Here is a 27,362-nt window from a genome sequence, read left to right as displayed (position 1 = left end):
TTTGATCTCTCCCAAATTACTTTATTATATTGTGTAGAATCACAAAGCATTACAATGCTGCAGAGTCTAAAAATATATATTTTACACACACACACACACACACACACACACACTCAACCAGCCCTTCATAAGACTCATTTAGTTAGCGGCTACCATGAGATTACAAGAGCAAATCTTGCAGTCTTCAATTGGATTGTCACATTGGGTATGTCATCTACCACAGCGGTGCAAAGGCAGGAACTTTCACAGCCTGTATATTATCCCCCAAACATTTCATCTTCATACAGAACTATAAAATAAGAGTTTTAAAAATTAAGTTTTCTGCCAGCAGAAAGTCTCTTAAAAAGGCAAGATTCCAAGGGGAAAGAAAAAAACCAAACAAACCCCAGACAGTTCCTATTTGTTCATGGTTTCACTTCCGATTTTATAGAACCATATCCCATTTACGACAACACTCTTACCTTTGGCTGTATGAGAAGCATGTAGCTTTTTCTTCAAAGGCAAGCTGAGAATTTAAAAGGACAAGTGAAGCCTGGGTGAGGGGGGGAAGGAAGAGACTTAAAAGTGTTTGCTTTCAATGATAAGACACAGGACCAAGCCACTGGAGAATCAAATCAAAGACTGGCCTAGCTGGTGTTGGTCATCGTATAGCATCAGCTGGGAATCTGGCCCTTCCAAGACAATAACAGGCTTTGGATTTGTTCAAAGGCTTTCTACCACAGTGAGCTGGTTTGGAGAGTGTAATTTCAATTACCAATATACTGTAGCTGGGAAGATGTAGCTGTTTGTGGATTCCCTGGACACTGCAGTGGCTTTGATGCTGAATGCAAGCTGCTCCAGCGTGGGGGCTATAAGATTTTTTCACTCCTCCTCCAGCATATATTGGAATCTACTCAATGGTGATGTGTGCGACCCTCTTTATCTTTGCTCTTCCCTCCGGGTCATCTCCCTACCCCCCTTCTTGATGTTAGGGCATTTACCTCAGATTCCTGCAGTCTGCCAGCTCACTCCTTGCCTTTCCCGTTTTCTTCCTCGTTTACATCCACCTTACTGCCTGGCTATAGAATGGGACAGATGCTCATCTCTGTTACACTGATTCCAGTCAAACTCCACGCTCGCCCACAGGCACATTCGCATGGGTTTTTGTTAATCAGTGCAAACTCTTCAGTGGTCAAAGCAGTTCTGGTTTCAGCAGGGCTCATTGCTGTCTAGGTTAAACCTGCTTCTGACGGATTAAAGTTAAATTCCCCTACACCTGGTTTAAACTAAAATTAAGAGCATCCACTCAGCCTTTTGCATGGGCTCAACAAACTGGTCTTAAAAAGAAACTCATTCCTTTAGTGAAACTGTGCATGTAGACAAGCGTGTCAGCCAGTGCAGCTGAGAGCAGACGCTGTCTGTTCCGTTTCGCTCTGCCCTCCCCATGCCAAGCAGGAGTGGGCCAGATTCTGGCTTGGGGTAAGAAGATAACTCCACTGCTGGAGGAGTCACCTCCAGGCTGAGTCTCTCTGGAGAGCAGAGTCAAAATTCCCTGCTACATTCCCAGAGCCGAAGCTTGGTTTTCAGGTGGCATCTGCACCCCTCCCACCGCCGCCCGTTTGGTTGAGCTCTGCGTTTCACTCGCTCACCACAGTACTTGTGCATTGTTCCTTCCTCTCTGCCTGAAGCCTCTGCCTCTCCCAATTCCCTTTGCTCTAGATTTTCCTCCAAATTCAGCACACAGGCAATTGGGCCAAGCTGACTTCAAACTGCTCTGTCCTCTGGAGACCTTGATTTCCGCAGATTTCAGTTAGCTGCCAAGGATGAGAGAGCACTAGAAAGCAGCACTCCCCGAAAAAGGTTCCCTTCCAGACAGGTGGGTCTGCTATTACCCTTTTCTATTAACCAGTGGGTGTCGGCTCCATGCCAAAAGCTTGGGGCTGCTTTCTCCCCGCTCTCCCATTTTCTGGCTTGAAATGGCATTAAACAGCACAGCCAGAAAATGGGAGGTAAAGTGTGTGTATGTTGGAGGGGAAGAGAAGGAAATCTGCACGACACATCAAAACAAAAAAGCAGTCCAGCAGCACTTTAAAGACTAGTTATTAGCCTGGAGAAGTCTCAGTCCCATGGGCTTACCTCTTGGTTTGATAAGGTTGTCAGGCTAAGGAGTCTCATCAGCAGTCTTTAAATGCCCAAACAAATAAATCTCTCTCTGACAATTTGCTCAAGTAAACACTTGGAGGGTTCTGAAGTTCCATATACCCAGGTCTGGCTTGGCTGACTGCCAAATGGCACTCGCTTCACCTCTATCTAGCCTCTTTATGAGCCAAACACCAATGGAGGGAATGTTTAATGTAGTTTACAGGCCGTTCTCCCTTTTACAGCTCAATATCCTTTATCCTGCCGGAGCCCAGCTCCCAGCCAGCCTGACCTTCTCCCAGGCAGGCTCCTTTCAACTGCACGCACAGCATGCGGCAGCTGGGTCTGGGTTCAATCCTTCCAATGGCACAGCACCACATTGCAACCGTCTGTCTTTGACAGACAACCAAGTTAAACATCTGCCTCAAAAAGCCCCCAGGGTTTCCAGGGGAGGATCGAATGCAATCGTGTGCACCAAGGATCAGGCTGAGGTGGGGAGAAATGGCCCCCAGGTACCAAGTATTCATTGCACTTTTCATGCAAATAGCATGTAAGCCGTAGAAGCTCCCTGTCCTCAGGTTTGCTGAATACTTTTTCTTCCAACTGAAAGTGCATTAAATGAGGAGGGTGCTGCCAAGGAAGGCAACATTGGAAGGCACTTCTGGCAGGGGTGTGGGGGGTGAACAATGGCTAAAGCATGGACTTGTAAGCAAATGACTGCAGAGTTAACACATTTTGGTGCATGCTGTTGATGGGGCTAGCTTTGCTCCTGCAAGTAAACCTGGCCCAAATTGCATTTTCTCCCCACATATGCTGCCCTCTGTCAGAAATTCAAAACAATACCACCTGGTCCCCATTCAGAGCAAACACCACTGGTGGCTCCCATGCTTCAGGTATCACCTACCTATGCTTCCTGGACTAGGAGGCAGTAGCCAACCTGTGGCAGAAAACGGTGGCCAGCAATACAGAACTTAAAGACACACCATCAAGTATTGGCATATACAAACGTATAAATTATTAACAAAATTACATATGAAAGGCACGTGGCATCATGACAGTCCAGATAATTGTACAAACTCCCTCCATTACCCCCCAAACCCTTTCCCCTCTACTTTCATCATGAGACATAGGGGGCTGCCGCGACAGACCCATGGCTATCATGACAACTGAGAACCTCCTTTTTGGTCAGCCCCATTTGTCGGTGATACTGTCCTTCCTTCGTCACCTTAAGACATTGAACATTCTTCCCCAAGGTAATGCTTTTGATGGTAGGTAAGTATTTCAGCACAGTCTTTGGCAGGAAGGACACGCTTGTACTGGACAGGTTGAGCTCTTGCAAGCAACTCAGCCCAAAGACTACTTCGCCACTCAGTGATTTAAGGTTCGGGTTGCTGGATAAATCGAGTACCTGGAGATTGGGCAGTTCTATGAAGCTGTAAGGAGAGATCTCTCTAAAGCCCTGTAAGCCGCTGAGAGATAAATGTATTAAATCCATCAGTCCCACGAAGGCTCCTTTCTCAATCTTGGCTAGAGGGTTCCCATCCAGATTTAAGTACCGCAGAGGAATCCCTTGGAGATTTGGCACAGTCCTTAGTCTATTTCCAGACAGGTTTAAACTCTGGATATTGGGGATGCTTTTGTCATAATGTCGTGTGACTGTGCTTATCGTGTTGTTGGACAGATCCACATTAATGGGTTTCCCTTGACCTCTGGAAGCAAACACATCTAACTTTATATCCAGGAGGTTGTTATTGCTTAGATCTACGTCCCCCAGGGGTGAACTGGAGAAGCAATCATCTGGAAGGACTGCCAAAGAGTTATGACTCAGATCCAAGGATTCCAGATACCTGAGCTTGGAGAAAGTCATGGAAGAGATCTTAGCAATTTTATTGTAGCTCAGGTCCAGGCTCACCAAGGTGGTATAACCAGGGCCGGCGAGCACTGACTCATTGATGCTTTCCAGTTTGTTTGAAGACAGATCCAAATAGGAAGTATCCAGCGGGATAGGGACAGGAACAATGTGTGACCCTATTCCACTGCAGTCCACCTTGGTCAAGCTGAAGCTGTCAAAGAGACCAAAACTCTCCACTTCACAGTGGCATCCCGGGGAGCAGGTCTTGGTAGTACCCATGCAAGGAAAGAGAAGCAGCAGGTTGAGCCAGGTTGGTAGAGGCATCATTGAACCTGAAAGACAAGACGGGGAGAGAATTAAAAAGGTGTCTGAAACACCACAGAAAAAGTGACTCACCCTTAAAACTTTGCCAAAGATGGTTTAAACAATTTGAACTGCATAATCACATCACGAGTATCTCTCCAAATGCCAGTCAGATGTGCTTGTCGATACATGGCACAGTCACTCAATAGTGAAAGGATCTGACTGCATTAGCAGTCAGTATGTGCAAGTATGTACCGCCACTGGTGTTGGAACTGAAGCAGTGATGTGGAATACATGCTCCTAATGTATTGGATTGTCACACATTCAGATCACTGCAGGAGGGTAGCCAGGGGCATTTCCTAGACTAGATTTTTCCCTCTGAAGTTCCCTACTGTAACAGCTGTAGCGTATAGAGAGTGACTGCAGTCATTTGGACCATTCATCTAGATGGGTATTGAATGGAGTTGGACAACATGGCAATTAAGATACCACCAGTGCCTTGTTGACCGTAGGCCTATCAACTGCTACCCCCAGTGGGAGATTAAGGGGGAAAGACTCTCACTTAGGCCATATCTACATTACCCAAAAGATCAACCCTGAATTTCGCGCACGTGGTAGGAAAGCGCAAAATTGACCTATCGGGGTTGGCAGCTATCACAAGGAGTAAGGGAGGTTAACTGGAGAAATTCTTCCATCGACCTTCTGCAGTGAGGATGGCCAGGTAAGTAAATTGCAGATACGCTGATTCTATCTGCAATTGACTTACCTACCTAGTGTAGACATAGCTTTAGACCTGGTCCATGCAAGTGTAACAAAGCCAGCACAGGTTTAACCTCACTAGTTTAGTACCCTGAGGACTTGACCGGTGCCGATCAAGGCAATTTGCTGGGCCACGGGAGGTCAATACTGTCTAGCACATTACCACCACTTCTACTGCTTACTGAGCTCTTAGGCCACATCTGCACAGGCAGCTTCCATCGACACCAGTCACTGTCGACAGAAATCTCGACAGAACGAATCTGCACAACCACTTGCTCCGCCAGCAGAGAACTGCCAGACTGCACTGCCGCTGGTGATAGAGCAGCGGAATGACAGCTCTGCAAACATGGCTGCCTGGCAATGGGAAGCCCTTCCTGTTGACAGAACTGTCTACACGGTCACTCTGTCACAGACGTTACCCCTCAATGGGGAGAGGTATAACTCTACTGATTAAAGAGCCCACTTCTGTTGACAATCTCCAGTCAGATCACCTTAGTCATTGGGACGCTCCACGAGTTTTGTTGACAGAAGCCCTGTTCTGTCGACAGAAGGCGCCCATGTAGATGTGGCTTTAGAAGACATTTAGGCTGGGTCTACACAGAGCCGATCTCCCAGCAGCTCCATGCTAACGAGTAGCCTCACAATTGCAAATGGCTGCTCATTAGCATGGTCCCACGGCTCATTAGCATAGCTGCACAAGATCTTGCTCTCGGCAGAGTGGGATGCCGGTAGTAAAGAGGCCATGTGGACGCGCCTCTGCCGGCAAAAAGCCCCTCATGTAGCTCCATGTAGACCCAGACTTAAGGGTAAATTACAGCCAAACAACAGCACACAACACAGACAGCCAGGCTGTAAACAATCTTTATGGGAACATGAGAAAATTGGCCACACCCATCATGATTGGTCGTCTAACTAAAATCATGCTGGAATTGCCTGGAAGTGTGATCACTGCTCTGAAGCAAGATCTGTCCTAGCTGCATCTCCACCAATTTAAGATGAACCACCCACAAGGCTGCTCTCATATTATGGCTCAAACTCTGGGGGCTACTTTACACTGAAAGACTTTACATCCACATATCTGTTTCTCTCAGCATGTGAAAAATCCATACCCCAAGAGCCAAAGCTATGTCAGCCTAACCTCCAGTGGAGGCAGCTCTAGGGAGATAGAAGTCTTCCCTTAACCTAGCTACTACCTCTCATGGAGCTGGGTTAATTACAGCAACTGGAGAACCCCTCCCATCACCCCAGTGAGTGACTGCCCTGAAGCACTGCAGCTGTGTTGTAGTAGCATTGTAAGTGTAGTCACAGCCCAGAGCTTCAAGGCAATTTAAGAAGCTGTAGCTTAAGGTTTGTCTATGCTTACAAGGAGATCGACCCATTCAGGTTTGATCATCCCGAGTTTGATTTCATGTGTCTGGTAAAGGCATGTAAAAAAACCACTCTCTCTGGGGTCCTCAGTTGACCCCTGTACTGCTGCTCGCACGAGGAGTAAGGGAGATTGATGTGAGTAACGCTCCTGTCAACCTCCGAGGACAGAGAGATCAACAGATATGTTGATCCTAACGATGCAGTAACCATAGCTAGAACTGTACATCTGCAGTAAACTGAGCTCTAACGTAGACCAAGCCTCAGATGGAAACATTGGTATAGTCCACTGGTTGGGGAACTAGTCAAGAACTCGACAGACGTGGATTCCATGCCCTGATGTGCTTGAGATTTCCTATGTCACCTTGATAAGTCACTTAATTTTGCTGTACTGCAGTTCCCCATCTGGCACCGGGGGAAAATAGCACTTCCCAGGGATTAATTCCTTTTCCCACTCGTACTCCTGGCAAGCAGGGAAGTGCTCAGATACCATCTCAATGGTCTCGAACTTTCTCATGCCTAAAAATCACATTTTTGAATTTAAGGGCAACCCAGGATGCGGCCCGCCCCTTCCCCGAGGCCACGCCCCTTTTCAAAACGCTGCCCTGCGTGCTCTAGCCTCCTTTCTCCATTGCTCACTCCCCACAACACACTCACCGTCACTGGGCTGGGCAGGGGGTTGGGGTTCAGGAGCGAGTGCTGGCTCTGGGCTGGATGTGAGGGGTTTGAAGTATGGTGGGGGGCTCCAGGCTGAGCCTGGGGCAGGGGGTTGGGAGGGAGAGCTACAAGCTCTGGGAGGGAATCTGGGTGCAGAAAGGGGCAGTGTCGGGGCACAGGATGGCGGCTCTGGGAAGGGATTCAGGTCTGGGGCTTGTGGTGCAGGAGGGAGCGGCTCCACAAGGCTAAGGCACACTTTCTGCCTATGCGGTCCCACACCCCTCTCAAAAAGGGACCAAGCACCCCCGGGGGAGTCACATGGCTTGACCCACAGCTCCTTTCTACCAGCACTGCCCCCTCAGTTCCTGTTGGTCCTACTCCTGGCCAATAGGCTGGTGCTTGTAGGCAGGAGCAGTGCACTCAAACCCCTGCCCTGTCCACACATAGGGCCATGGTGGCATGGGGCTGGGGCAGGTAGGGAGCTTGCCTCAGCAGCAGCCCCACTCCACAGCCAGCCAGAGTGCGTGCCATGGTTCTGCCGGCAGCCCTCCCTTGGGGTTTCTGGTGAGCAGGAGAGAACAGTGTGGGTGGGTGTCATTGAGAGGAAGTGCCGAACCCTTGCTCTTTTCTGATCAGTGCAGGAGAAGTTGTGGTCACTGCACAGCCTGGCTTCCTGCTAAGGTGTCTACCACTCAGAGCATGGCCTGGGTTCAGGCTGCGGTTCAGCTTAGGAGAACCTGGACTGTACGAGGACAAGAACAGTCGTCATTCCAAAAGCTCGCCATGTTGATGCCCATGGACGCGTCCAAGGCAGACTGGCTCTGCTAGCTCTGCAGAGCCCTCAGGTCCACCTGTCTCTGCTTCGGAATCTGGCAGATTCACCCCCATCCACTGGATTTTCTGCCTTGGGAAAAATCCACCTGCAAAAAAATCCACAGCCTGGGAAAATAAAAGCCTCTGGGCCAAGCGCCCAACTGGCACACATTTGAGTTCTCACCCATCGGTTCCCCCACCAAACAGCCCTCAGGTAGTGGTCCATCTGGAGGAGGATTCCAGCCAGGGACCTACCAGTGGTGCCCTCCACGGCTCTTCCTCAGCTTCTCTTGGAAGAATCTTGCCATCTTCATAGCTGAAGGACAAAGTGAGCTCGGAGGCTCATCCCCGTTTCACAAGACTTGCCAGACCTTTCCATCACTTATCTTTTAACGGCTTCACCACAGAACGATAGATAGGTAGCTGCAGTAATGTGGTTTCCTGAGCAAGCTAATTAAAAGCTTTAGCTCCAGGCTCCTGGGTCGGGGGGTGGTCCTAAAATGTAACAGGCTGGCATCCCACCACTGTGAGGTGGTTACACTCCAGCAGTTAGAAGGGCTGATTATTCCTATTGTTCCTGCACGTCACTGCCTGGAATCACTAGTCCAGTGTTTCTCAACCTTTATTAAAAAAGGTACCACCCCTCCCCTTTAAAAAAAAAAACAAAAACACACGCAATAAGTACGTACCTCAAGTACTTGTAATTTTCAGACAGTTTTTTCTACCATTGCATCACATTTGTTCTACTGTATCAAAGCAAGATGTACTGCTGTGTAGTGTAACTAGTACGTTTAGTGTTCCAGAACTTTTGAAAACAGTTTTTGAATAACTAACTGCCTGACTATTACAGAGCAGCGGTTCTCAACTTTTCCAGGTAAGTTTAGCCTTTCAGGAGTCTGATGGGAGCACACAAGAGCAAAGTCTCACCTCACTTTTTAAAACTACTTGCTTCCAAAATCAGACCTTAAAATACATAAGTGTTGCAACACACTCGTACTGACAAATTGCTTGTCTTCTGATGTTTACCATAAAATTACAAACTAAATGAATTAGAATATAAAATATTGTATTTCAATCTGGGTGTGTAACACACAGAGCTATACAAACAAAAGTCATTGTAAAAATTTTGTTTGTACCAACTTCGATGATGCTTTTGCATGGAAGCCTGTTGTAAAACTAGGAAAACAGATGAGTTGATGTACCCCTGGAAGACCTCTGGGTACCCACAGGGGTACAGGTAACCTTGGTTGAGTCTATGCCAGCTCTCTTTATGCTTTTCCAAGGGGGATTTCAGGAGATCTGCACTAGAAACAGGTCCCCAAAAACAATGATCTCTCTATTACAGCTATTCTGCTCCAAAAGGTCGGATGCTAGTTGAGATAAAGGAAAAGCCTTGAAAAATATGTATGGTTACAGAAGTCTTTAAAGTGCTACTTGACTGCTTTTTGTTTTGATAATGTATTGTTACAGCCTTTCCTGGCTATTGTCACCTTTCTTCACTCTCTAATAAAACAATGCAATACCCTTGTGGCGATATCTTTGTCACTGGACCTTTGATCCTTTGCTTATTGCCTCCTGTTCAACTAGGAACGTTTGGCCAGGCATTTCCTAGCAGTTCACAGCTACTTCCATCTTCTCCCAGGTCGATTCCTCCCCCTGGGCAATGGGTCTTTGTTAATTCACAGAAGACACTGGGAGAGCCATTGTGAATTACTTGTCAATTTGCAAAATGCATTAAGAGAAGAAAGGAAGAAGCAGACAAAGTATGATCTAGCCAGGCATTTATTACTGCCTGTGTGGCAATGAGCCATCCAACAGGAGGGGGTAAGGGGGCAATTGCACAGGGACCCTGCCTTTCGAAGCCAAGCCTCTTTCAAGGCTGGGGGGGAGGGGGGGGAAGAGAGAAGAGGAGGGAGGGGCAGTGCCACAATGCGAACAGCACTAAAGACTAGTAACAAAGAGGAAGCCGTGCTAGTCTATACACTAGCAAAACAAAAAGCAGTCAAGTAGCACTTTAAAGACTAGCAAAATGGTTTATTAGGTGAGGTTTCGTGGGACAGACCTGAAAACCTGGTCTGAAGAAGTGGGTCTGTCCCACGAAACCTCACCTAATAAACCATTTTGCTAGTCTTTAAAGTGCTACTTGACTGCTTTTTGTTTTGATAGCACTAAAGACTGACTGCCCTAGGCCCCTCCTCTTTTACACTTGGCCCTTCCCCTTTGACTCTTGACCCGCCCCTTCTGGAGGTGTGGAGCTGGGGCCTCCCTCTCACCATGCGTCAAGGCTTGCAGTGGCTGGCGGCAGCAGCAGCCAAGAGGCTCCACTGTGCTCGACACTGTTCCCACAGAACAAGACAGTCCCTGCGCTACACCTCTTCTTGTCCAAGCATTTCTGAAGAATACTGATTATATGCAAGAGCAATAAGGTGTAGCCCATTTCTGTAACAATCCTGGCAGCATAGGCAAATGATCCCTTGTTACAGCATTGCACTATGTAAGGTTTGCTAGGAGGCGAGACCATTATTTGGGGATAAACTGCCAGTTTTACCTTCCCTAAGGTCTCTGGCAAACCAAGAAGTTTTACACTTTGTTTTCTGCAGCTATTGGTGATCTTGCCAAGCAAGTTCCATTTGCCTGTAGATTTAGTGGCACACTGCCCCACATGCAATGGGTGCGAGGGAGGCACTGACATTCGCATCACTGAAGGGATTTTACCGCACTAAAGCAGCGCTTCAGAAAAGTTAAATCTCTTTATCAATAGAGGTACACCCTTAGATACACATGGTGCATTGGAGACCTCTCTCCCATATTCCTATTCCTGCTCAGCTCATCAGTGGGAAAGAGCCTGTCTCCTTCTCCAAACCAGACCCAACTCCTGGGAACAAAACAAAAGAATCCCATTAACTGCAGCGGGAGCTGAATCAAACAGACCCCAGGACAACATGCTCCAGGTGACTTTTAAGACACTTGATGAAATCCTTAGCCCTACTGAAGGCAGGGACAGATCTTCCACTACAGCAGAACAGCCATACTGAATCAGATCAAAGGTCCATCTAGTCCAGTATTCTGTCTTCTGACAGTGGCCAATGCCACGGGCCCCAGAGGAATGAAAAGAACAGGGTATCATCAACTGATCCATTCCCTTTCATCCCTAGCTTCTGACAAACAGAGGCGAGGGACACCAACCTTCCCCATCCTGGCTAATAGCCACTGATAGACCTACCCTCTCTGAACTTCTCTCTCTCTCTCTCTCTCTTTTTTTTTTTTTTTAAATAAAATGCTATTAAAGTCCTGGTCCTGACAACATCCTCTGGCAAGGAGTTCCACAGGCTGACCGTGTGTTGTGTAAAGAAATACTTCCTTTTGTTTGGTTTAAACCAGCTACCTCTTAACTTCAATTGTTGACCCCTAGTTCTTGGGTTAAGGGTCTGTCCCATGAAAGATCACCACTTAATAAGTCATGCTGTTAGTCTTTAAAGTGCTACATCATGGCTAGTTTGTTTTGTTCCAATACAGACTAACATGGCTACCTCTTTATTAGCATTGAGCTTCAGTGGGGTGAGGATTCTAGGCCCTGAATGAAGTGAAGCTCCAGGGATGGCATGGGACCTACAGTGCTTTAAGTCAGTGGAGAATCAGGCCAGTGGCAGACTTCCATAACCAGAAGACCAATCTCTCCTACAGTTTGTGCATGGAAAGCCTCTTCTTTCTCCACTTCATGAGGGAAGGAGACAAATAAGAGGACCAAACAGGTGTTTCAGCTCCAACCTCCATGATGACTCATGACTCTTTATACAGCCCCGCCACCCGCAGGAAGCTGGAGCTAGCCAAGTGCGGCTACATCAATGTACAAGGCACAGCTGAGCAAAGCTATTTACATTACAATTACAGTTTCTTACCAGCCAAGGGAGCAATAACCTATATTGGCGCTGCTCTGCATTGCCTCTCCCTTGCTCATTGGGTCTCTTAATTGCCTTGCAAACAGGATGTACTTTACTCTCTAACGAGACTATTAGAAAAAGGCAAGGATTCCATTACAGAACAGCACGACACATTTAGAGTGGCATTGAGCTCATTTGCTGAAGTTTTGTTTGGCCTGGCTCCTATAGAAGCCAACAGGTTGCCGTCCAACCCAAAAAAAAGCCTTCATTGTTAGGCAGTTATATCCAGGTGTACTTGGTTTTTTATTCCACACAGGAGAAATCCATATTTCATTTTAAAGTGGGGCTGGGAGGGAAGAGAAGGAACGTGTACAGCGTGAATTGAATTCTCATCAAAATGCCTACCCTGCCAAATATCAGAGTGGTTGCCATTTTAATCTGTATCAGCCCCAGCAGGCAGAGCAGTGACTGATGTCCAAATGGTTTTGGCCCAAACTGAGTATAGGTTCTGTTCCAACTCCGTCACACTCCTCTGCCCCACGAATCTCAACATGAGCACGCCTGGATCACGGGGCAGGATGAGGGCCTGTACTTGCACTGGGTTTTCCCAACCTATTCTGCAATAGATAAATATTTTAAAAGTCACTGAGGGCAGAAAGCGCTGGGGAGGAATTACATAACAGAGCTTTGTTGCAAACCAGTGCAAACAAAATGACTTTTTTTTCTAATGCACAGTCTTACCTTGCAATCCAGGCTTCCCTCACCTTCCAAACTGGTAGGTAGACATGTGGGATTCGCAGTTGCTCCTTCTTGGACAGCACTACCACTTGGTGTGCTTCTAGCACAGCCACATGAGAAACCCGGACCTCTCAGGCCTCTGTGGTCCCTGCTAGCCAGCTGCATCTGGACTACACTTCCAGGAGCAGCAACTACCCTCAAGATGGTAATTTCACTTTGATGGATTTCTCAGATCTCTCCACAAGGGCAGTGTTGAAGCACACCGCATGCACATCACTATAGGCTGTGCTCTGTTGTAGGGATGGATCACCCCATTCTGCAGACTGGAAAACTGAGGTACAGAGTGGTTCAACTTCCCATTAGCTGACCACATGCTTAAACCCTGAGCTGATCTGGGCTGAAGTGACTGGTGGAGTTAGGATTTCTCAGTTCGCTGGTTCAACTGCAGGATTATGGACTTTTTAAACACTGGCCAAAAATGGCTTACTCAGGATGTCTGCCCCTGTAATTCAGACCTAGCCACTTACTTTCCTGGCAGGAACAGGGGTTTGGGAGGAGGCCTTATTTTTCTTTTTTTGGCATGATACTTCCACAGAAAGATCAGGATTTTGTCTAACTGCAAAGCCCTCACAACCAGCAGAAAGAGCACAGCCAAATAACCAGACACCAGGCTGGATCTACTGAGGTGGCAAGCTTAAAAATACACACACAAACACACACACACACACACAATTCTACTCCACAACCAAGCAAGCTGCACACAGATGTCAGTGAGAATAATCCCGCAGGCTGGGAAGAAAAGAGATTGCTTGTTATTTCTAAGGTGCCGAGTTAAAGTGGAGATGGGAGCCCCATCAGATAAATCAAGCCCCCCCATGAGGTAGTTTTAATTTAGTTCCTTTTGGGGCAGTAACAGCTTTTTTAAAGCTCTTTTTATTTTCTAAAAATGTGCTCATCATTCCCAAGCTTTAATGAGCTCCTGGGTTTCCTGTCTTGATTAATACGTCTACCTGCCTTTAGTTAGGCTATACAGCTATTGTTAATGTGCAATATTGCCACAGCTATTGCTTTCCAATAGGGGCCATTAAGAAACACTCTCTCTTGAAGCATCATTTGGGCTCAAAGAAATGTGCCAAAGCCAGCGCTGCAAGTTTCACACACCAGAGTGAACAGAGAGAGAAAGTGGCTTAAACTAGTTTAAAAGCAGAGACTGTTAAGCCCTTAAAGAAAAAAACAAAAGCAATGGTGAATCTTTGAAGAGGACAGAAACTTTGCACCTGCCTCTTGAAAAGGGCTTCCTCTCCAGGAATGGGAGGTGATACATCTCAGCAGAGGTGGAGTATTTACTCGTGTCAGTTCAACTGAAAGGTCAATCAAGCTTTTTCTTCTCACTCTTTCATAGCGATGATGATAGCCATCCCTAAAAGAAACTATCCAGGCGGCTGAAGACAGATGCTTGCTGGGCGTAGGAAGGAATGTATGTGAAAAAGACTTGTCAGAGAAGGAACTGGTTGTTAGCTTGGGGGAGATGGTGAAAAGGCCACTGATGATTTCACTGCTACTTGGGCTATGTCTACACTAGCCCAGAAGATCAACCTGCTCAAGTTCGATCTTCTGGGATTTGATTTCGCGTGTCTGGTGGGGATGTGCAAAATCGACCCATCATGGTTTGCAGTCGAGCCTGGTACTCCTCACTTCTTGAGGGAGGCTGATGGGAGAAACTCTCCCATCAACCTTCTTCAGTAAGGACAGTCAAGTAAGCAGAGTGCAGATACATCAATTCTAGCTACACGACTGCTGTAGCTAGGATTACAAGATTGCCTATCAGCAGTCAATTTACTTTGCCTAGTGTAGACATAGCCTTAGAGACAAGAAGCAGGTCCAATGATTTTAAAATATGGTCCTGACTAACCCTGCAGAGCCTTCAATGGACCCATTGCATTAAGGCCCCTTTGCATTGCTCCATCCTCAAAACAATGGCCCTTGGTAACCTCTGAAAGACCATTTTACCCTGGCAGGGCAGGTCTACACTGACTTGAAAGTCAATCCTAGATACACAATGCCAGTTAGGACAACTGCATAGCTGAAATCAACGTATCTAGGATTGACTCATGGGGGAACTCATTAACGTCCCTTACTCCTCGTGAGAAGTACCAGCAGGGATGGTTGCTGAGCCCTGATAGTTCGATTTAATGCATCCCCATAAGGCACACTAAATCAAACCCCAGAAAACAACAGTGACTGGGTCAATTTTTGGTAAGTTTAGCAGTACCCTCAATGTGCTGTAAAGGGGTCTTAGCATGAATGAGAACAGGACTAGTGGGGTTTCCCTGTGTAGGCCACAACAGACCAGTTCCCTATTATAAAACGTGCTGCTGTTACACAGCTCTGAGTATGGAGGAAGCCAAAAACCAGCACCATCCCCTTTCAACCTAATTATTCATTTGCTCAATGTGATTGGGAAAATAATGTAATCCCAGGGAACTCAACAGGGTTGCTCCAGATTTACACCACTGATAGTAAGAGGAAAATCCATCTCTGAACTCTGGAACTTTTAATAGAGCCATCTACTCAGATTCACTGTATCAGTCACCTCATCTGCGATAAGCCATTGGAGCTGGGTTTATCTGTGCAAAGTGCAGTGCAGCTTAGCTAGCAGATACCTCCCAAATTACAAAGTGGCGGGTGGGGGGAGGGAGAATGTGGGAGATTCTCTTTTGTCTAGTATTGTGCAGCTCCCTCCCTCTCTTGGTGCATCATAGTGGTGGGACAAAAGATCAGCACTTAGAACCCATGAAGTGTCTCTACCACTGGAGAGTTGCAGGAGACACAAATGGGAACTGAAATTGTCCTTAAAACCCCTTTGCTTTTCTCTCTGCTCGTGCCATGAATGAGAGTTAAACGCTGAGGCTGAAACACTCGTCTATGAATTATATTTGCCTTTAATGAGAGCTAATAAGGGATATAAAAAGCCACCCACTTTGCTGTCAGCCCCAAACATCACCATCATAAAGGGAGTTGTTAACAAGCAATTAACACAACAGCACATGGATGCCACATTGTCCGGCCATCCCAGACTAATCAACCTAAAATTGAAAGCGACACACACACACACACACACACTTCCTTGCCCTCCCTACAGGCAGTTCTGTTATGCTTGGGGGAAGAGTGAGTATTTAAGCAAAAGATGTCCCAGGTCAGCGTTCCCTGTAAGCTAAGCACTCAGGCAGGCACTCAGGAGAGATTCACTTGCTGCCTAGCAGACAAGCAGAGCCCGCACAGCGCCCTGAGCCAGCAGCATGTGTTTCCAGCAATGGTGCACATAACAGAATTTACTCCACACACAGATGGAAAAAAATTAGAGCGAAAATTGTCCCAGGCCAGTTTACCACCAGCCTTTTACTGCTATGTGCCCTGAGCAAGAGCCATCAGGATTTCAAAAGGGACTGTGCGTTTCCACCAGCAAAAGGCTATCCCCAAGACAAAATGTTAAGAGCAGATCTAGAGATGTTATTACTCCCCTCTACTCGGCACTGGTGAGGCCAAATCTGGAGTATTGCATCCAGTTCTGGGCCCCTCAATATAGAAAGGATGGGGATACCCTAAAACGGGTCCAGTGGAGGACAACCAAAGTGATCATGGGGCTGGAGCACATGACCTATGAGTAGAGGCTGAGGTGTTTGGGCTTCTTTAGTTTGCAGAAGAGAAGAGCGAGAGGCGATTTGATAGCAGCCTTCAGCTTCCTGAAGGGGGCTCTATAGAGGATGGAGAAGCTGACTCATGCCTCTGACGAAGCAGGTCTTTGCTCACGAAAGCTTATGCTCCAAAATATCTGTTAGTCTATAAGCTGCCGTAGGACTTCTTGTGGTTCTCAAAGACACAGACTAACACAGCTAACTCTCTGATACTTGTTCTACCATCCATCACTACTGAGAACAAGGAGCAATGATCTTAGGTTACAGCGGGGGAGGTCCAGGTTGGATATTAGGAAAAATTATTCCACTAGGAGGGTGGTGAAGCACTGGAATGGGTTAGCTAGAAAGGTGGTGGAATCTCCATCCCTAGCAGTTTTTAAGTTCCAGCTTGACAAACTCCTGGCTGGGATGATTTAGTTGGGTTGATTCTGCTTTAGGCAGGGGGCTGGATTTGACCTTCTGAGGTCTCCTCCAGCCCTAAGATTCTATGATAAAGTTTTGGAAGGACTATAAGCCACCCTGCTTCGAGACTTCAGCCAGTCTCTAATGATTTGGGGTTCAGAGATCATGCTAAGGACAGGCTAGCCAAGCATTTCTACCACAGGGCTTCTTCTGCCTTGCTATGAAACATGCATCACTGGCTATAGTTTTGCTCTGATCTAATCTCACTGCTCCTTTTAATGAAACATTTGCAAGGGATGAAACAAGCAGAACACAAGCAGGGCGCTGGGTCTATTTTGGGCAACTATCCTGATCCCAGCTATGGAAAGCTAGAATAGTCTGGGCAAGATAAGTGATCTGCCCTGGGACATATAGTGAGTCTGTGGCAGAGCCTGGAATTAAAAGCCAAGTCTCCTGAGTTCCAGTCAGGTGCCTTAGTGCAGGGTATGGGAAGGAGAGATAACTGGGTCTGTCAGGTTTTTAAACAAACTTGTTTAACTTTCCTGCTTCTCCAGCAGCTTTATACGGCTCTATTTAAACACCCTACGTGAGACTTCCCGCACCTGGCTACCCAAATGCACTCAGTCCCATGCAAATCCCTTGTTATGGCTGTACCTCTCCAGTTTCCAGAGACATGATATAATCTAGGTGGAATGTGTTCAGTTTTATAATGGGCCGTTTGTGTCTCAGAGCTGCAAGGCAAGCGGTGAATGTTACATGATGGGGAAACCCAACCGATGCTGCTATTGCACCATCTGCATTGGTGGAAACCTGTGAGTCAAGCATACAACACCACACCAACCTTTGGGCAGGAGCTGCTCAACTGGGTGGCCTCATGCAATGAAGCGAAGGGAAACCAAAGCATGAGCCTGTCACAACAGGATCCCACCACTGCTTTGGCCACTCACGTGAAGCCCACAGGACAGCTCTCAGGGTATAAAGCTAGAAGCCCATGAAAAAAAATAAGTGACAGAGAGCACACCAGTGGCCAAGAACTCAGACAGTGTCCTAGATTTAAGATATCGTTTAGCACCCCTCTGCACTAAGGAAAACTCCCACTGCCTCCCTGATCCAACCATTAACAGGGCTGACAGCCCTGATTACCTAACACAGCCTGAGGAGGGACCATGCTACAAGTCACAGGGCAGACATGGCGCTCATGTGCGCCTTGGGACCAGTGCTCCCTGTAAGCAGCTGCTCTGGAGGCATCTATTTGCCCTGATCCCTAAATGGCCCCCTCAAGGGCTGAACTCACTACCCTGGGTTTAAGCAGGCCAGTGCACAAACCACTGAGCTACCCCTCCCCAAATATAATATATGGAGATACACATCTCCTAGAACTGGAAGGGACCTCATGAGATCATGTAGTCTAGTCCCCTGCCCTCTTGGCAGGGCCAAGCATCGTCCCCGACATCTGTTTGAGAGCATCAAATGCCACCCTGCTGATTAGCTGAATGCCCACAGCTGGCAGCAAGTCTACTGGTAGTGCACATCTGCACATGCCCCAGTGTGCATAAAATTCATTCTGCACACAGATGGAAAAATGTAGAGTGAACATTGCTCAACACCATCCTCCTTCCTTCTCCAGCCTCTGACTACAGAGACAGGCTTTTGCTATACCAACAGATTGCACGTGAATGATCCTGGCTACCATCAGGCATTCCCTATGGCTCCTGCACCAAATGTCCAGGGTGGGGCTGGGGACTCTAGACCCATTCTCCCTCTTAAGAAGCAACCAATGGGACGAGAACATTGAAAGTTTCTGCTTCCTGGTGGCAGGAAGGCACAATTCATGAGTAAATTGGGTGCAGTCAATAACAACATTGGCAGCTTCATGTAGCTTTTCTCAAATGCCTTCCCCCTGCCAAAAAGGGGTGAACCGTCTGTTGAAGTGTAACACCAGGACAGCCTTTCTACCATAGCCTGTCCCACTGCCCCACCCAATGCAGCCACATCTGGAGTGCGGCAGGGCAGAGTTCAACAGCGCACCATAACAGTGTACGTTTTTAGGAGAGGGAGAGAAGAATGCCGTATCCAGCTGGAATGGCAGGTGACCTGAGGGAGGCAGAAAGGAATGAATCCTGGAATTCTGGCAAACTCATTCCTGTGTGGAGAATCCTCTGAGCTTGCAGAAGGTGCCATGAGCTCCTCAAGGGCTGCAGCATTAGGATGTGTCATTCAAAGGGCACCCTCCCCTTCCCCACCCCCAGGGCCTTGCTGGGACACTAATCCAGGGAGGTCAAGCCGAGAGAGAGGGAACGCAGCAGGACACAGCACTGCCCTTTTACTCACCAGCACCTCATCCTCCAGCACACAGGTGTCTGCCCAATGTCTCATTCCCTGCCAGAGATCGTGTTCTTCTGCACGTCCTCCTAACCCAGACCAGGAGCTGTCCCTTCCTCTCGTGCTTCGCGCTCCACAACAGAGAGAATACAACTCCACGCTCCTCTCTCCACAGGACTACCAGGACCAGATGAGGCTTTTGCTCTTGTTACAGAATAATCTTTGCACCTCTTAACTGCACAGGGCACTCAAAGCTCAGCTGCAGAGCCTCCACAGAGGAGAGCACAGCTCACTCCTGGCTGGTGTGGAAGTATAAGATGTGACATTGTACATAAAAGAGTTACATTGTAAAAAGAAATTAAATCACACTATGATACAACGTTACTTCTGAGCTCAAGAAGGGGAAGTTATGTTGATACTGTGTGTAGGAATGTAGGGTGGGTTTGGATGGAGCCAGGTGTGCCTGGGAAAGCAAAAACCAGAGCAGTAGGTGCTAGACAGTAATTAATTAAGGTAACCAGGGAGTCATTGGCAGGGGATTGCTAAGGGTGATACGGAAATGAAGGTACGTGACTGGTCTCAGGGACTATATGGGGTGGGTGTGTGTCTGGTTTTTTCCTTTGTCTATTAACTAGCCTTCTTGATCTGTATAAATTAAGAGACCTGAGCCCTGGGAGGGGACTCACTTTTCTAAATGTATTAGTAGAGCAGCTTTGCTAATAAACAGAGTTGTCTGACAAATTGTGAGTCTCGAGTCTAACTTTGACACTGGCATGGATAACAGCACAGCTGTCAACAAACGGGTCCTGAAAATTCTCCATGTGACTGTCCTGAGAACCAGTGCCAGCAAAACGCTACCTCTGCAGCAGGGCTAGTGCCTGGTGGGATACCAGTGAGACCACATCATTTGCTTGCTTGCACAGTCCGCCTATGCCCCCAACCCATGAGCTGCACTCAACAGCTACATCTACACGGGCAGCCTCTGTCGAAAGAGGTCACTGTCAACAAAGAAACCTTGGCAGTACCTCTGTGGACAGACCACGTCTACGCATAAAAGCGGCTCGAAAGAGCAAGCCTCTCTGTTGACAGAGAGCAGCCAGACTGCCTGGCCTCTCGACAGAACGGCTGAGCAGAAGCTCTGCACACGGCTACTCAGGGAACTGGAAGCCCTCTCTATCAACCGAATAGTCTACGTGTGCACTCTGTTGACCAAACACTGCCAGAGGCACCATAGCTGATTGTGGAGAGGCATAACACTGCCAGCTGAACAGCTAAGTTTTGGCGACACACTCTCGACAGAGCGCTTTAGCCACGTAGACGCTCGGCGAGTTTTGTCGACAACAGCCCAGTTTTGTTGACAGAGGCTGCCCACGTAGACGTAACCAACAGGTTAAAATTTCAATGGTATTTTTTTTGCCAATGAAGACGCAGCTAAAGCCAAAGACTCCTGGCTTACAAAGGTGCATCTGGTCCATTCCAACCAATCTGAAACAGCGAGAGGAAGGATGGCTCAGATGTTAGGGCACTTGAGAGACCTGGGCTTAAGTCCCTGCTCCTGGGCTTCCAGTGTGACCGTGGGCAACTCACTTAATCTTTGTGCCTCAGTTTCCGCCCCCCTGCACAACAGGGATAGCAGCACAGGAATATTAGGATAAATCCTTTAAAAAAAAAAAAACCCAACAAAGTTTGAGGTTCCCAGATATGACAGCACTTCAAGTCGTGTAAATACCAAAGGCGACATCTACACAGCCAGCTGGAGACAAGAGACTAGTGGGATGCCCTCTGCTGAGATGTGGACATAGGAGCTCACAAAACCTCTTGCTTTAAGGAAACCTCCCCCCTTGGATCCCAAATCACATTGCAAAGCAAGCAAGCAGCATAATTCCTGTTTTACAAGAGCCCTATGGCAAATACAGGCATCAACCTCTGCTCTCACGAGTGAATACTACACACTCCCACCCTGCTCCCACTGGCACGACCCCACCCTGCCAGCACGGTCCTGAATATGTGCCAGAACAGTGTTTCCTGCATTCTGGTCTCCCTATACCACTGTGTGCAACAGGGCACTGTTTGCCCCATTCCTTGTATAGGCAAGAGGGGATGAGAGGGAAGGAAGGACCCAGTGAGGTCCAGCACATAAGCACATGTATAGAGTTCAGCACAGGTTTTAAGTCCTGCTGACTTAAATGGGACCTGAGCACATTCTTCGGCACCCTTCTGAAACAGGGATGTTCCCACGAATTGGAGCCCAACCACCTGCGTTAGAAGTCATTTTTTAATTACCAAAGTAGCACCATTTCCTGGCGGCAATGTGGGCTGGCTGGCTGGCTGAAGTTCTCCTACCAGTTTAGCTGCACAATGGAAGGGCTAAGTGGTGGAAGCCTCATTACCCGGGACCCAGTCAACATAGACACAGTAGAGAGCAAATGCTTGACTGCCAGAGACAAGAGACTCAAGAGGAATTTTCCCATCTCAACTACTACGGCTGTATGCAGATCGAGAACAACATGTGAGCTCCCTCAAGAACCATCCACCCTCCCCCCTTGCTGCCTCTTGTCTGGAGAACTAGCTCTTTGGATCTGGGCATATTCTGTGATCGGGGCCCAGATGGGAGCTTTCAGGCCCTGCCTCAGCAGGGATAAGAAACATCTTTAAATGCAAACTCAGCATTCAGCTGCTTCCACTAAGATCCATTTCTGACCCAGCTGAATTCAGACCAGGTGGTAGCAGAGCCACATTTCACAATACGTGTTAGAACACTGAGTGTTGTAGTGCATTAGCAATCATGTTAGCAGAGATCCTGTTGAACAGTGGCCTTAGAGAGGGCTCCTCAAGCAGTCAGAAGGCCAGCGGAGTGCTGAGGACTGACACAGAACTATTTTGGGTGGTGACCCAGCAATTGAGAAGTCTGGACCCAGAGGGCTGAGGCCTGCAGATCCGTGCCCCAAAGACCTAACCGCTGTACTGACTAGCCAGCATTTCCACAACAGGAATGAATCAAAGATCATTCACCTGTGTGTCATCAGTCCTGTCTTGCTAACAACTCATGAGATGCTCCTTGAGCTGAAGCAGCAGGGGGCTGTGCTTCTTTCAGCAGGTGTCCTATATTCTCTATTGCTAAGTCTGGAAGGACCACACTGTGCTGAATAGTGACAGCCATGAAGTTCCTAGATAGGCCATGCCTAATAACACCACCGTAACAAATGCATGGCTATCCGGTGCACATGTAGCATGCTTTAAAGAGCACTTTTTCCATTGTTAGCTATGCATTCTCTCCCTGCCTAAACACAGAAGGCTCCTGTGTCTGAAGGCCAGCAGCTAAGAGAGACGGAAAGGAGAAGAATCCGTTAGAGATGCCCATGCAATAGAGGATAAAAGGGGGAAGGAACAAGAACCCACAAGTGTCACACCCAGTATTACACAGCCACGTTCCTGGCCCAACAGTCAGCTAGGCTGCTTCAATTAATCACTGCCCTACCCATCAGATTTCAGCCTGGCGTGAATGGCATTGGGAGAAAGTCCTGTAATAATAAAGGGCATTCAACTTTGAATTTTCAAGGAGCCCTGGTTTTGCTTCTCTGCCTTTCATTGTCACCATACTAAAGGAAAACCCTCTAGAGAGCATGTAGTAAGAGGAGGCAGCTTCCATTCAAGAAAATGAACCAGCACCACATAAATGTCAATTTGGCTTTCAGCTGCTTTTGTTTTTTCACTCTGATACATTGGTCTGGGTGACCAAGGTTTAAAATAAAAATTGCTGGTTGGGCCAAGGTTTATCTTCTCCTCCAAATCTTGGTCCAGTTTTTTTTTGTAATTTGCCTGCCAAAAGGCCAGCTCTGGGAAGTAGGACACAGAACACCTCTGTTCTGCGCTGATTTCGGACTCGTCCCCAGCGGGCAGGAACTCATGCGGTCAGTAAGGCTGGTGTAAAAGGGATTATTGTCTTATACAAGGAGACACCCATCCCCACCCCCTTTGCTTCCCCCCTCCCCTTCCCAAACAGCTGACTAGCAAGGAGGAGGGAGAGGAGCCTGACAGAGGAAAGGGAACAGTTAGGGATAGAGTGAAAACTCTAAACCTCCCACTCAAATCTCATGCCAAGTTTCTCACACTGCATGGAGATGTGCTTCACTCCTACCATGCAGGCACTGCTGCAAGTTACCCTCCTCTTTTTAAAGCCTTCTTTGGGGGGCTGCCTGCTTCCCAAGATGCCTTTGTTGCTTCCCCAATTACTCAGCACTGGCTAATTCTCTGCATCCCCCAGCTCTGGCCATCCTAGGTCTGGGCAAGAGCTTAAGCCACTGCAGCTGGAGCAGGCTAGAGGACCCTTCCTGTCTCTCCCCCATCACATCAACACCTTCTCAGGATTTCATCAGTGACCACCCTTCCGCCCACTCCACACTTCTTCTCTTCCTCATCAGCCTCTGTCCCTCTTTCTCCAGGCTTCTAGACTGGAACGCTTACATTCATTCAGCAACCCAGGCATGCTTACGTTCATTCACCAACACCAGTCTGCACACTTAACACCATTATGCCCTGCTGCCCAATGCGCTTTGTTAAGTCTGCCAGGAATCAGGAGATATCGTTTGCAAGGAGGGTGCTGTACATATACCAGTGTACAGCAGACCCCTGATTTAAGTAACTCCTGACATAAGTCAAACTTCCCACGCCAGGTGGGGGGAGCCAGGGAATGGAGGAGGGCAAGAGTCCTGGTCAATTTCCCAGCTCCAGCTAGTGCAAGGGAGCTGGACACCAGGCAGCAGCCTGGCTCCTCGCTCCCCTCTGCTGGCCAAGCCAGAAAACTGACCAGTATGTTGGTGGTCTTTTTCTTGGCTCCCCGCCACTCTGGGAGCCAGGCGCAGCTTCTCCTTGGCTTCTCCCAGCTGGGGGAAGCAGAGGAGAAGCCACACCACTGCAACCGCCTGGCTTCCTGTGGGAGCTGGGCGGGGGCAGACAGCTGCAGAGCAACTCTGAGTTGCACTTAACTCGCATTAATGCAAGTTAAGTGCAACAAAGGTTTGGGGGTTTACTGTACATTATATAGGCCTGACAACATAACTGGAACTTAATATCACCACAGATGCGCCTCTCTCACTCATACACACTCTGCCCATTTCTCAATCCCTCTCCCAGGCATGCATGCACTTGCTCGCTTGCGCGTGTGCGCACACACACACACACACGCCCCTCCCCCCCCCCAAGCTATCACATCCAACAGGACACAACAAAAGAGTCAGGAATTCTTAAGGGGTCTTTGGGTTAAGGCAGTAACTCAGGAAATGTGGCTTCAATTCCTGGTTCTGCCACTGACTCGCTGTACAACTTTGGGCAAGATACTTGATCTGTACGTTGGTTCCTTGCACTCCTAGCTGTAAACACTGGGATAATGATGCCTTCTTTGTCTGCTGCATCTGAGCTCTTCAGGGCTCGGATTGTTCCTGCTTGTGTAGCTGTGCAGTACTCAGCAGTACAGGGCATGTGTTCACGCCAGGCTAGATCAGGGTCAGCAACCTTTCTGAGGCAGAGGGCTGAAATTCGACCTTTTGATCTCTTTATACAGTTCTAGTGCAGGTGACACTTTTTAAAGTCACATAGTCCTACTTAGAGGATCATCATTCATAAATAAAGATGCAGAACTTTACTGTTTAGGTGGTGGTTGGTAGCATTAGCTGGTCTTCAGTTAATCCACAGGTGGCCTGGCTTTGAGCAAGCTGCCAGCTGCATGGAGGAGCAGGGGTGTGGGGCTGAGCTCCTGCCTCATGTGCAGATCTAAACAGGCTCACGTGCCACTCTTAGCACTTGTGCTGGGCAGTTTGAGTCCTGGGCTATATCCATGGGCAGCAATCTTTCCAATGGGAGTTGATTTACCATGTCTACTATAGACATGATAAATTGACTGCCAAGCACTCTCCCACAGATCTGGGTTTTCCATCAGAATATGAAGAGTGTGAAGACACTGCGGTAAGCGGACCTAAGTACCTTCACTTTGACATAGCTGAGGTTACATGACTTAAGTCTCCAGCCAGCAGTAGCATCAACAAGGCTACAGAGTCCTTGGCAGAAGTCAGAGCTCCATGTGCTAGTGTAATATAAATAAATGACAGCAATGTTGGAGGTTAAGACCAAACTAATTCTTATGAAGCTAGGGTTCTCACCACACCCTTGGACAGTGAGGTGAAGGAAGACAAGGTTGCATTGCAAACCCTTGGAAAGATCTTTTAACTGCCAGGCCCTCTCCAGTCACATTCGAGTGGGACAAGACAGTGTTGCTGGCAGAATCAGACAGCATGTTTAGAAGACTGCATAGCTAAGTGCAGTGTTTGCTCACATCTTCTACCCAGGTATTTTAAGTGCTCGCCCCCACTGTTTGATCTGAAGCATCTTGAAATACTAGTGTTGGTTCTACAGCAATACCTCCTGTTCCATGATTTAAATGTAAGCAGACTGCTGTGTATAGTGCAAGAGCAGTATTCAGAAAGACGAGCTTTCTAACAGTAACAGAGAGGAAGCCGTGCTAGTCTGTACACTATCAAAACAAAAAGCAGTCAAGTAGCACTCTAAAGACTAGCAAAATACTTTATTAGGTGAGCTTTCGTGGGACAGACCCACTTCCACAGAAGTGGGTCTGTCCCACAAAAGCTACCTAATAAACTATGTTGCTGGTCTTTAAAGTGCTACTTGAGCTTTCTAATGTAACTTGAGTGAATGCAGTATACAGGGTAGCAGCATCTGATTTCTTATAGCTGGGCAAACTTTTCATCTCAAGAACTCAAGCTGGTTCCCTCCTCCCCAGCATACTGACAAACCATAAGTCTGTCTGTACTTGTATCATTGGAGAAGTTACAAGGCTCATTTCTTCTTGCAACAGTGGTTCTCAGCTCCACTGGCTGACATTCAGGTTCATTAGGATTTTGTGCCACATGCTAAGAGCAACATGAACCAGCAGTTGTGGGAGGGGTGTACCCTGGACTTCTCCCATGTGAAGGGCAATCGTATACATTTGGCAGTCTCACCCAGAGGCCACCACCTCTAGTTTCCTACAGTGCACACAATCAAGTTCTCAGGTCACGATTTTCCAACTCAAGCCAGGAGGACAGAGCGTATACGGGCATGTTGTTCACAATCAACTGACGTGTGCTGCGGTCTAAAACATTCCTCACCATACCATGAGCTACTGACTAAGGCATTACTAACAAAAGATGCATGAACCTCTTGACTGGTGCAAAGTTAACAGGGTGTGTACCTTATCTAAACCCCCATAACTCTCCTCTTCTCCCAAAAGGCAAATCCTCTACTACTGTCCCCCTCTTCCCCTCTTCAGCTTAACCCCATGAAGAGAGGCTGCAAATCCTGGGATCTGAGGATAGACCATGAGCAACATTCCCTCCATTCTCTTCCAGACACATGTGGATTTTTCCCATCTACGTGAGGAATATTTTTTTTTACGTGCACCATCAACAGAAACACACTCTGCTGGCGGTGGGCTCCGCTAATCAGCTGGATTGCACTGAATTTCTCCTGAGTGGCAGCACCAGCCTACAGCTCACAAGAAACACTGCCCAGGAGACCCACCTTCTCCTTTGCTGTGGCTGCATTTTCCACCCCCCCAGGCGTTTGCATGTCCGGGCAGATCCAGACAGATATTGACTAGGCAGTAACCTCTTAACCTGGGTTTTCCCCTGCCGCTCCTTTGTCCCCTCCTCCCTCGGCTCCAGCCGGCTCACTCAGAGCGCGGCTCTGCAAAAGTCCCGTTAAAAAACGTGTCTGCGGGGCAGCAGCGAGCGCGGCCAGGCAGCTTGCTCGGTACCCCCGCCCCATCCGCTGCCGGGGGGGGGGGGGGGGACGGGGACTGGAAACGACTAGGAGGGGGTGGGGGGACGGCCCAGGGACCGTGCGTGAAATCAAAGCCCCAAACCGGGCAGTTGGGGGCGGGCACCGACTCCAGCGGCTGCTCAGATTACGTGCAACCGTGGCAATTTCAACTGCTCGTCCCCCTTCGCGCGGGCAGCGCGGGGCCGGGGCCCCCAGCCCGGGCGAGGCGCGCGCGCCCCGGGCAAAGGCGAAAGCCGCCACGCTCTGCCCCAGCCCCTGGCTGCGAGCTCCCCCGAGTCTTTGCAGCCCGCCCGCGCCCAGCCCCGCGCAGCGCAGCCCCAGGGAAGGGAGCCGGGCCGGGCTGGGGCCCCAGCTGCCGGGCGGACTTCGCCTTCTCGCAGCGCGGCCCGGCCCCAGCCGCGCTCTCCCCGGCAGGCGCCGCCTGCAAGGAGCCGGCCCCCCACACTCACCTCCGGCGGCAGCAACACCTGGCTGCCGACTGGAGCCCGCGCCGGCCGCTCGCTCGCTCCCCGGCCCCCGCCTCCTCCGGCGCCCGCTCCGGGGAGCGTCGCAAAAGTGCAGCCAGCGGCCCCAGCGCACCCAGATCTGGGCACCAGGGAGCGTCCTCCGCGCCCGAGGCTCGGC

General features: G+C 48.6%; 1 protein-coding gene across 2 annotated transcripts; it reads right to left on the bottom strand.

Moving 5' to 3' along the window:
* TSKU (tsukushi, small leucine rich proteoglycan) lies at window positions 1-27,362 on the bottom strand. Of its 2 annotated transcripts, none has more exons than XM_074982936.1 (2): window positions 27,188-27,362; window positions 1-4,302 (listed from the first exon to the last, which is right to left on the bottom strand). In XM_074982936.1, exon 2 carries the CDS (start codon window positions 4,295-4,297, stop codon window positions 3,236-3,238), a length of 1,062 nt encoding a protein of 353 aa, XP_074839037.1. In that variant the 5' UTR covers window positions 4,298-4,302; window positions 27,188-27,362; the 3' UTR covers window positions 1-3,235. The 2 variants fall into 2 exon arrangements, with proteins under 2 accessions (XP_074839037.1, XP_074839118.1); XM_074983017.1 differs by lacking the exon at window positions 27,188-27,362 and adding an exon at window positions 12,154-12,242.

This window comes from Carettochelys insculpta, chromosome 1, assembly GCF_033958435.1.
Source record: "Carettochelys insculpta isolate YL-2023 chromosome 1, ASM3395843v1, whole genome shotgun sequence".
Classification (NCBI taxonomy): Eukaryota; Metazoa; Chordata; order Testudines; family Carettochelyidae; genus Carettochelys; species Carettochelys insculpta.
The sequence above is the reverse complement of the archived record's forward strand: the minus strand, read 5'-3'. Positions and strand labels throughout refer to the sequence as shown.